General features: G+C 27.9%; 1 protein-coding gene across 1 annotated transcript; it reads left to right on the top strand.

The window, feature by feature from the left end:
• Window positions 1–1,539: 1,539 nt before the first annotated feature.
• On the top strand, window positions 1,540–9,748 carry LOC112690845. Its single transcript, XM_025564943.1, has 2 exons — window positions 1,540–2,199; window positions 9,569–9,748. Exon 1 carries the CDS (start codon window positions 1,654–1,656, stop codon window positions 2,158–2,160), a length of 507 nt encoding a protein of 168 aa, XP_025420728.1. The 5' UTR covers window positions 1,540–1,653; the 3' UTR covers window positions 2,161–2,199; window positions 9,569–9,748.
• Window positions 9,749–12,603: the final 2,855 nt, after the last annotated feature.

A 12,603-nucleotide genomic window follows, 5' to 3' on the forward strand; every position in this document is an offset into this window, starting at 1 on the left:
TTGATTATACATAATAATAATCAACTAGTACCAATTTTGTTTTCTTAGAATTTTTACGATAAGGAATCAGCGTTCGATGAGCGATTGTTGTTTTTGTACACACGATTTATTCCGTATAATATACTCTAAAAAGACATTTTGTAGTGTATTATTATGGATAAGATATTAATTTATAATACTCCATTAGCTGTCACCCGCGAGTTAAACTTTTAACCAATAGTATACAATCAAATAACCTAAAATAGTTTTATTTTGTACTTTTGTAGTTTTGCAAGGCGTCGTCATATTTGACGTGTCATATTATTAGTGTTTCACCAATAATTTAAAACATTGTTCTTATATTTAGTTAAATCATGTCTGAGTCTATGAATAAAAACTTTATTTTACATTTTAATCATTTCACATAGATGTATTCCTAGTTTACTTCATTTTAGCTTTATATTATGTTTTTCCATTTTTAAGGCACTTTAATAATAATTGTATTTGTACGAAATGTTTTATAACATAGGTAATAAAACAATGGATTTAAATATATACATCAGTTCATCAGTAGCTTGTCGCTACTGCCTACAAAACTATTACGCTGATGATGTACTAAAATTTGAGGAATTATTTTAAATCATGGATAACATTTTATTGTGAACCCGAAATCGAAGAAATATAAATACCGATTTTTGAAACCGAAATTGAAAAAAAAAGAATACCGATATTCGAAATCAAAAACGAAATTGCAAAAAATAAATATCAACATTGGAAACCAAAATCGAAGTTTTTTATTTTGTTTCAAGCCCTGATTCTTCACCCCATAAACATTGACTGAAAATACCTCATTCTGAAATATCAAAAAAGATAAATTTTTTTTTGTTGGTAGTTAGTTAAATTAAATTATCAATACAGATTCGTAATCCTCACAAATCACTTGTCATTCAAGTTACACCCAAAGAAAAATGTACGTAATAAAATAAACTTATCTTGAAAAGCGTTTTTCGAACATGATTTTTAACAGAATATATTTGCGGAAAACAATTTAATTTTTAAGGTTTTGATAATAAAATTAATCATTTCACATAGTCAACTGCATTTTAACTATCATAGTTTCGTGGTGACACTCAAGGTGACCACGATTAACCCTTGACCATCGTTCCCCCATTCTCCCATACAGGAACACGGGACGGACGTGTGCGGTGAGAGTACACTTTGTCTCACTTCGGACGGGTTACTACACCGCGAACACACACACACACAAACGTTTTCGGGTTCTGCTCAAACGGTCAAGTAGAAGAACACGCGAAGCGGTCGACTGACGAACGGTGCGCGCAACTGTTGCGGCCGTAAGAAGTGTCGACTGTAACTGTAATCCGCGCACTGTTTTTCCGTCTCTCTCTCTCTCTCTCTCTCTCTCTCTCTCTCTCTCTCTCACTCCATCTCTGTCACGCGCTATTGTCTCGCGGCGACCGCAGCCCGACCGATCGACCGTGACCGCCTCGCACAAGCGCCACCGCCCACCGTTTTCCCTTGTTCTTGCCGCAGGTGATGACGTCGCGGTGTCAACCCGTCCATGTCGTCGTGTCGTATCGTGTCGTCCGCGAGTGCAGCAACCGTGACCGGTGCACCGCCGCCGTCGTCTTCTAACTACCGTCATTCGACTCGACGATGGACGCCGCGACGGTCGCACTGCTGCTGTTGTCCGCGTTCTCGCGCGCGTCCGCCCGCGATGGCCTGTTCGGTTATCCGGACGACGAGCACGTGATCATCACGCACCACGGACCGGTCCGGTACGAGCCGATGACCGCCGGCCAGATGAACAGGCCGTACGACGGCGGCACGGTGGCCGCGGCCGGAGCCTCGTCGGCGTCCGCTCGCGGTTACTACAAGGCCGAGGTGATACCGTTGGACATGAACACGTGGAAACCGGTGCCGGGCGGCTGGGCGGGAAGAGGGCCCGTGGTCGGCGGCGGTAGTGGCCGGGTGGACGCGTTGGACGTGCCGCTCACCGTCGGCTACTCGGTGCGGCCGGCCAAGCCTTTGCGCCGGCGCAGGCACGAATACTTCCCGGACACCGCGGTCGTCCGCGGTCACCGACTTCAACCGTCGCACGGGCGCCGCAACCGTCGTCCCACGCAACCGGTAGCCGTAGAAGCAGGACTATGGAGGTTTTAGATTCCGCAGTCGTCCACCTGCACACGCGCACGCTTTGCGGTAAGTACTTTCCGACGCTACTTGGTACTCGCACTGATAAGCATACATTATCTTAACGCCAGTTCGATAAAACGGTTCGCGGCTGATGTGCGAACTAATTCGCCGGCTACAAGTTTTCGATTAACCGTTATCGTTTCGAACTTCATTCGATCCGATGAAAATTTTTATTATTTAAATTATTATATTAGCTGAGATATTCATGTGCAAAAGATGCGGCAACCTAAACCCAGTACATTTAGTCACTACATTTTTCTATGGTTGTACCCTCGAATCGGGGAAACCGTTCATCGTTCTCATCGTCCAAAGGTATAATTACTGACTCGGATTTCGAATACGGTTATCGAGCTTATTGGTTTTTATGGCCGTGTTTCTTCAACATTTTTTCCCAACGCTATCATATCTTTGAACAGGAGGGTAATCCAGAAAATGTATTGAAATAGTTACCCGACGATTCCATTAACCTAAACTCTTTATGATTTACATTTGGCTTTGAAAATATTTTCAACTTTTTCAGCATTTTTTAGTGGTTTCATAGGAAACAAGTTGCTTATAGTTTCAAGTCACTTAAACGTGGTATCTTTCCTCTATTTTGATCGTATATGATATTTTGAATTTTATTCTTCAAATTTAAGAACAAGATTTGTTTTGTTATTTTATCATGTCACTTATATTTTTGATGAAAACATCGGATTTTACTTATTCATACATTTATAAGCATTTTGCACTGAAATTAACTACTACACAGTAGACGCACTACAAATTATAAATCACACACCACGCAGTACAATGCTCAGATCATTAATAATATATTTATAGTAAATTGTATTTACAATTATGGACAGTGAAGCAGAAATTGTTAGTTTGATTATTTACGATGAATGATCTCGAAAATCATTGAACCGATTCTGACGAAACTTTCATTGTCGATTCTCGTATAATATTTGTATTGTCATCGTCATTTTTTATCTGGGGCGCGCCCGTGTCACCTAAAACAGTAACTATTCCATGGATATATATAAATGGATCTCTGAGAGACTTCGTTACACGTATTTCACGTCTAAATGTGATGGTAGGACAGAAATAAGTAATCTTTTACACATAATGTTTAATGTTGTGTGGTAGATTATTATAATAATGCATTATAATGCATTTTATTTCATTCAATTTTCTTGTGTTGAGATATGGTTTTGTATTCTTGACGATACATACATACGTTTTACGACTTTTTAAAAAAATTTTTTAGTAATACGAAAGAAATTGCAATGCCTTTATGTCGAATTTTGTAAAAGATCCCTCAAATTATTCGACTAATAACGATAGATTTTTTTTTACACATGGAAACGCATAAATATTAAATTAAATTCCTAGGTAGTATTAATTATGTGAAAATAAAATACATTTATCATATTTTTTTTTTTTTTATAATTATTGTAAAGTAATAAATAATAAATTACAACTGTTAAATAATATAATTTATCAATTTTAAATAGTTAAATATTTATCATTAGGTTAAGTCTTCAAGTTCCAACTTATTTATATCTATATGAAAAGTGTATATAATAATAATTATAGTATAGGTATATGCATATAAATAACATTTAATTAATACATGAATTATTAATATAAAGTAGTGCATAGAAAATAGTGGTTTATAATCGGTAGTTTAATTATATTAATTATAACATCGGGTGTGAATTTTGGATAAATCAAATTTATATTTCAATGGAATTAAAATTGTAGGCAGTGAAGTGGGTTATTATTAAACAAATGTATGTATTGCATAAACGATGCCTTATGCAGATTTAATATTTTGAAGTGATGGAGGTAATAAAAACTCCATTAGCCTCAATTAACTTGAGAACAATACATTTTCCTGAGACACTGTATAATATATACTTACTTACTTTATGATTTTAAATGCGTAGAATAGTGCTAACGATATCGAGAGTTAAATTATGTCGTAAAATGTATGTTGAAAATTATCGATACAATTAAATAGTAATTCGAGTTTCGGTGAGATATGCTATTCGAATGCAATAATATAAATATGTAATAATAGAATTGAGATTTTCCATCGTTAAAAAAAAAAAAAAGTTAAATAGCTAAATAGAAAATAATCGCTATAGGACGTTTTTGTAGAAAAACATTATATACAAATGTATTCATCAGATCAACAGTTTTAATTATTTGATAGTTATATAAGAAATAATATATTAGTTTCAATAGTATGAATAATGTTGTGTACCACAGATAGAATTAATGTTTCCGAATGAATATATATATGAAAAACTTATGATTACCTTTTGTTTTTCGTTATATTAAAGAATGGTATCATGGGAGTCTCGAAATTTGATTAATAATACATATATATTTCTCGTAATCATAAGTTTCTTTCTGTAATACTATGCACTCACGGGAATTTTCAGAAACGGATAAAATGATAATCTATTCATCCATTTCATTGAGTTAAGGTTTTGAATATTTTGTAGAATTTAGTACAAATGCGTTTTTAAATTAAAATTATAATTAGTTAAGTATAAATAAGTTTAAGAACTAATTAAATTAGTTAAACTCTGTTTATTTAAGAATAAAACTCATAAATTGTTTAATATAGCGAATTAGTAAAAAATAGACAATTTAATTAATTACAGTTAAGGTAATGTATGATATATTTTTATAATTATTGAAATTTTCATAACTCAAAAATCTACAAAATACAATTATAGTGTTGTCAATAAATAATTAGTTCTAATGTTTATTAAATAAGTTAGAATTTAAGTTAAAGAAATTAATTAATAATAATTGATTGTCCTAAATTTTGTAATTTAAACTAATATAAGAAATTAAACATTGTATTTTGTATTCAAAACAAAAAAAAAAAAAAAATGGTTTTTTTATTTGAATATAAAACAATTCTAAAATATTTTGAAAGTGCAAATAAAGACCGATTTTGCATGTATGATGCACAACTAATCGAATAGAAATGATTATATACGTAGCTAAGCGTACGCTCTGGGATATAATGTTATTAGTGAATAAATAATACAATAACAGAACAATTCTTATTAGTCAACATCAAAGAGACATTGATTTTTCATACTTATAAAATAAAACAGGATTTAATGTCGGTTAGAGTTACAAAATTGAACTTAGTAATTAACATAATTATTTCTGTATGTAATCTGGTTACGCATTTATGACAAACTGGAATTAATTTGAAACAGAACAATTCAGTAGGTAGATAAATTTATCTATTACGATAAATCTTTCAAAAAGCAATAATTAAACAGATTTTAAAGTTTAATCTTAATTTAGACTCCAGTGTGTAATATGTTAGGATTATAAAATAATTGAAATATGCAATAATTTGCTTATTGTTATTAGTTAACATTATTTTATTGCAACATATAATTTTAAGATCAATTTTTATTCAAATTTAAGATATTTTAATTCATATTAATGAATTTTCGTTACTGTGCGTGAGATTTATTTATTATTTAGTTTTTATAATTTCAGGAAATATGGATATCAAAAAAATTAGAATCTAAATTACTGTCTTCCTGATTTTCTCTTTTTTCATACTATTTTCATTTCTAGCAATTTTTAGGTTTTATACGAATGAAAATTATAGAATAGCATGTTTTTTTTTTTTTTTTTTAATTTGTATATTTTTTTTATTTCTACGTTTTAGCCTACATATTATAAATTGCTATTGCGATTTTAAAATAATCGATAACTCTTGATCCTTTTTCCATTTTGCGATTAGCTCTTTCTTTTTAAATAAAGTAAACATCTAAGCAGTATCACTGAATTTCTTGATGATCCCGTTGGATCTCCAATACAATTTAAAATGTAAGCTGATATTTTTGTTTTTCAAATCTAGTTATTTGTTTAATGGTATATTTAAAAATGTTTTTTGAGTATCAAACAGATAATGTTTTCGAGTTCCTACTTAATTAGTGGATTAATACTGTGTTTTACTACGTTTATATGATTAATAAATAGTTTTGTTTTAGTAAAAGAAATAAATAAAATAGGGGTTCCTAGTTATGTAATAAAATTAATAAGAACATAAGCGGCTCTGATCAATGTAATTACCGTTTGAACAATTTTAAAATAATTTACAGAGTAAAATGAAACAGACAAAATAAAAATGTTTGTTTTTCATATTTTATTTATATTTTTAAATATACTATTAATTTTTTTAGTATTTACTATAGCACAATATAAGAATTGCACAAATGAAAATTAATTTTAATTTATTTTTATGTGATATTTTAGTATACAAATATTGTGAAATATTATAGTAATATTTTAAATATAAGATTCTTATGAAATATCTAAAATTATTAATATTACTTTTTAGAATAGCTTAAAATAATCTTTAATAGCAAGTAGATGATTTAAGTATAATATAGGTATGTAAATAACAGATAAATATAATTTATTAAAAGGATATCTCTGGACGGATAGAGATTGATATATATCAAATAATTTTTTAAAGATGACAGAAAATAATTTACAAAAGTATTATTATTGGAATGACAAATAAGAAATGAAAGAACGACTTTGAAAAAAATTGAATATAAATATGATTAATGGTATCGGAAAAAAATTAAATTATTGTAGAGAAAGCTAAATTTACCGACCCAAGTGTAATCGATTAATGTAAAAAACGAAAATAATAATAACAATCACATTCAGTTAAATAGTAAATATGTATATATATATACATTTATTTATTTGGTAAATTGATTGAAAGTAACATAAATTGATAGCTACTGAAACTGAATAAATTAATAAAAATAAAAGTCGATATATGTATTGAAAATGAAAAATAAAACTTTTGAAAGATCAAACAAAATCTTATCTGTATTATGATAGTAAATAAAATAATAATTATGTATTTTACGAAACGGATTAGTCGATCGGTATAATATTTTTATTATAAAACTAATAAGCCGGTAAGACTTCCGTTATTGTTTATGCACTGTATATGAGTGTTATTTGACGGTGTTTCTACGGTTTATAATAAAAATCTATTTTGTACCAGCTCGCTGCTGCAATATTAATAACGTCTATTAATTATTAATCTTATTCAAAACTATCGCTTAACCGGAGAGCACTTGTATATGTATGCTTTCGCTTTACCGCGCGTAATATTATAATGGGAACATGTAATACCACACGTGAATATATACGTATATGGTATGCGCAAAACACCTAAATACGAATAATTTCGATTGGTTTTATCTTATCATAATGTACGCGAATACAGTATGCATGCATATGTCATGCACGTATTTGCTGTATTTAAAATTTTTATCTATTCAATATCGTATTATTTTGAGGAATATTATTACTTGGACGTTTTACTTACGTACTTACGACTTACGCACATTGATTTTATACTATGGGTACACTTACGCGCCATTGTATTGTTAAAATTAGTAACGTAGACATGAACACAGCCACTGGACATCGCTGTGATTATTTGTATTCCACTTGGTACAAGGAGACAATTTAACAATGGAAATAAAAATTGCAGTATTTATGTTTTCTATTGTTGAAAACCTGTTTCTATTGAGTAGCACGCGAATAGTGACGTCAGTGGCTGCGGCCACATGGTCGTTACCAATTTTAATAACAACGCGGCATATATTTGAGTTATGTAAAATCAACGATTGCAATATCCAATCGCTGAAACGTAAGACTTGATATTTTTTTTTCTAAAGTGTTTACCATCAATTTAAATAAATGTAAAAGTATAAACATTTGTGTTCTAAACACGTTTTGGTGTACAGATAACTCAATAATAAAATACATACTCCAATGGTTTAGATTTACATCTAAATAAATAGGATACATGTAGGTAGAAATAAATAAATAAATAGGTAAATGTGTAATCTGAATTATTATGATATGTGTGTTTTACGGTCGGTTTAGAATTAAAAATCTATCGTCAGGTAATTCATAAAGTCAAATAAATCACGGCTGAATATAAAAAAATAAACGAAAGAATATATTGAGAAAAAATGGTCGTTTTATATAAAGATAATTAATTTAAAATGAGAGATTATTCAAAATAAGTTCTTATTAGACATAAATATGTCAAGAAATATAAATTATTTGGTTATTATTTATTCGTATTATAATCTAAAATGTATTGATATAAGATATTTTTTTTTTTAAAAATCAGCTTTTAGATTTAAAATATTATTAAAATAATTTAATTTGTATTTCACTGTGTAAGCATAACTTTTATAAAACTTAATCAATATAAATTTTATTTTGAATATTTAATATTTCTAAGTCTGTATCGACATTTATATACTTATATCTGTATTTCTACATATATACTATATGCAGGTCCGTACCTACGGGGATGCGAGAGGTTTGTGTGCACCGGGTGCCATGATCACTAGGGCACCAAAAGTTTTTTCATAATCATGTTACTGAAAGTCAACCATATTATTTAACTCATAAGTTATAAGTCATAAAATTTAACACGTTTCACACGTTTAACGCCATAGTCTCGACGCGTAATCGACATAATTTACATTGTCCAATCAGGACACCAATCAGGTGGTGTGACTAGTTTAATTTTATTATTGGTGTTTATTTTTTCCCTTAATGATAACTTCTTCAATAGAAAATTAACAATAATATACCATTTATACTCTATTATTATTGTTATTGATATAATTAATTTAATACGAGCATTAATAACATAAACGAAGATCGATTTGAACGATTTTATATTGAAAATATCTATGATAATATTCTTCTTATAGCTTATAGGTATACAAATATTTGATAGAGGGGTTGGGGCGCTAAAAATGATTCATGGCACCGGGTGCTAATTATGCTAGACTGCTAGACACGGCGCTGACTATATATTATTTGAAATAATATGTATCATTATTGTTATTGCATTGTTATTCGATGTATTGGTTTCGGTGTTGTTTCAGTTGACATAATATGTGCCAAATTGTAAAATCAATGATTATTTTTATGGATAATAATGTTATTAATATTTTATCGACATAAATTTACTAAAATATCATGCATTAGCATTTGGTTAACGTCTTATTTCGTTGATAAATCATTTTTTGAGTCATAAATATAGCATAATTTAATTTTAAAAATTATTGCATAGTGTATTTTATTGCTCTCTGTGTTATTTGGTATTATTAATTGCACTTCGAAGTGAAATGTATTTATAACTATTTATACAAATGTATTGTATATATTTTATTTACAACTGTCTCAAATAAATTAGCTCTATTTTTATGTTGTCTTTGAAAATAGTATAATTTATTGTCATTATTAATTTCACTTTTATTAATTTAAATATTTTCATGTTTAGGTTATTTAAAGGAAGGATGCAGTTGCCTGAAGGAGACAAAAGAATTATAAGTATCACGTGGGTATAATATGTATATGCTAATTATATGTAGATAAAACCATTTTACATATTTGCTATATTTACTGACAAAGTAAATAATATTTAGTGGAACAATGTATTAATTATTATTGTCCAATATTGTTGCTCTGATTTTCAAATTAAAAATGTTTTTATAATAAATCGTGGTATTTTTTTCTCATAGAAAATAGGTTTTTTCAATAAAAATAAAAGTAATTTTGTTTACAAAAAATATTATAAAAATGCAATGATGATAATATTTCAACATTACACTTGACGAAAAACATCATTTAAATACATGTAACAATATCAGCATAAGTGCTATTTAAAACTATTTATGATATAAATAAAATTATTGCTATTTTAAGTAGTTCAATGTTATAACTGTTAATTATTTTTAATGCATTTAAATTAGTTTTACTTTTTGTAGAACGAGTGATAAAGATAATAATTTGAAGAAGAAAAAATTTTGATAAATTATTCTTGATTATTGCGTTATTGTTTTATACGTAGAAATTTACAATATTTTATTGATACTATTTTTTATGTGGTTATTTATTTGATTTTTATTGTATAAATTACACGTGTTAATCGAAAAGAAAAATTGTTTATTATTTTTATTATCTATTTGACCTGATTTTAGTTATACGTGTATCTCGAAATGTTTGTAGATGACTTTACATGTACTTACATACATCGTTTATAAAATAAGCATACGTTTGTAATATATAAATTATTATTACTAATAAATGAATAAGACAAAATAGCCAAAACGATTGTTTCAAATAAATCAATGAAATAATGTATATAGCTATTATAAATATTACTCAGATAAATTGAAAATTATAATTATTGCGTACCAAGTAAGAAATAATTGTAAATTTTAAAATTAACAATATGTGCAGATTATCATATCGAAATAAAAGTACAATATAAATATTATGTTCTAACTGCATTTTCTTAAAGAAAAAAAAAAAGAAAGATACTATCATCAAAAACAATTTTGTAAAACTATAAAGTAGTAGTGAAAGGTGTCGTACCGCCTATCCGAGTAAGTTCAATCGCTAACGAAATGGTCATCGAAAATTGTAAGTACCTTTGTATAAAATAGTTGGCATTGCTGTAGCCTGTAGGTCTGTTTAAATTACCATCACAGTTGGATCCTTATCTCATCAAGATTCCTATTGCTACAAATGTGGTATCTAACAATGGGATCTAATTCAAATAGCTGTCCCTTTGCAAAAAACAAAATATTGTGATTGTTTATACCAGTGGTTTTCAGTATTTATTTGTTTGCGGAATAACAGCCATTACAATATTATTTATAAAAAAAATAAAAAAATAAAATTAAAACAAAAATTATAAAATTAAGTAATAATATTTAGAAAACGAAAATTAAGTTCTGGGACTGTTTACTTTTTAATTTTAAATAATAATACTATACATATGTATTATACTAGTATGTTGTGGTACACCAGTTGAGCTAAAATAATCAAGATTCAGTTCTCAAAACCAAGGTACCAGAATTTTCGGAAATAAAAATACACAAGAACTGTTACATATCTATAATTTTCATTTTTATGTTTACGTAAAAAGTTTAAATTGTATGACCACAGAATTTGGATGAAAGATAAATATTTATTGTTGAAAATGCTTCTGATATTCAAACAACAGTATGTGCATAATATATTAAATTGACTTAGCTAAAGATTTGATGACTCAATTGTTTCGATACAAAAATCAGGTTCATAAAAAAAAAAAAAAAACACAGAAAAAGTAAAAATACTACACATTGATAGTATATACACACGACTAGTGTCCGTCGTTCGGTTTCTTTTTTTATATTGATACTTCAGTAATGAAATCGATTTTAGTTCGAAAGCGATAATAAATCATCACATTCAGATGATTCTAGGTAATTAAATATCTAAATCACGTACCTATATATTATTTATATTGAATTTCTTGAAGATTTAAAAGCAAGAAAAAAAATCAATCGGTTATATTTGTTAAATAATTAATTTTTTTCTTTCATAAATAAAAAAACCTCTTTATAAAAAAACCTTCTGATTTCCATATTTAAAAAAATTCGAAAAATTCCATGGATACCAAATTTAAATTAAATTTATATTATAATAATTTAGTTTAAAAGAGGTGAAACAACATATCAGTTTATATAGAAAAAAACTATAAAAGTATAATATGTCATTGGATCTTAAATTTGTCATTTGATTACATCATCATGTTCATGAATATAATCGTCTGATCAATACTACTATCTTAAACTATATTATTCTTTTATTACTAAATAATAAATTATTTTATTCTAAGATTTATCATTTTAAATAAATTAAAAATGTATTTTGATTGATAAAATATTCAATAATAAATAATTTTAATTTATTTATTTTGTTTGTACTTTCTTTTATAAAAAATACTGGGCCTCTCTGAGAAACATCGTTTGGAGGATATCCAGAGTTATAACAACAATTGTTATAATTAAAAAAAAAAAAAAAAATACACTCAATTATCGAATCTCAAACAACATAAAAACCATAAAAACTATATAATAATAATAGGTTAGTGATAGATCTCGTTATTGTTTTCGGTAATTATATAATCATGATGAGATTCTACGTGAAATTACGTATACATCATTTACGTAGATAGTTGAATTTAAAGTAAACATTATAAAATATAAAAAACCAAGTTATCTTTAGAATAATAAAATCATAAAATGCAAATTAATAAAGCTAAAGTACTAATAATGTAGGTATAATGTGATAACCACTTAATAATTTTAATCTCAAACGTAACGATCATCGAAAACTTTTTTTTATTTTAATTTATAAAACCGTCTTTGTGGGTCTATTTAATTTACATTTTAGCAATTAAAAATCATCCATATTATTTTATTTTTATTTGATAAAAAATGTTTACTCAGTGACATAACTTATCGTAACGCGTTGGAATAACCT

This window comes from Sipha flava, unplaced genomic scaffold, assembly GCF_003268045.1.
Source record: "Sipha flava isolate LNK unplaced genomic scaffold, YSA_version1 522_pilon_pilon, whole genome shotgun sequence".
In the NCBI taxonomy this organism is placed as follows: Eukaryota; Metazoa; Arthropoda; class Insecta; order Hemiptera; family Aphididae; genus Sipha; species Sipha flava.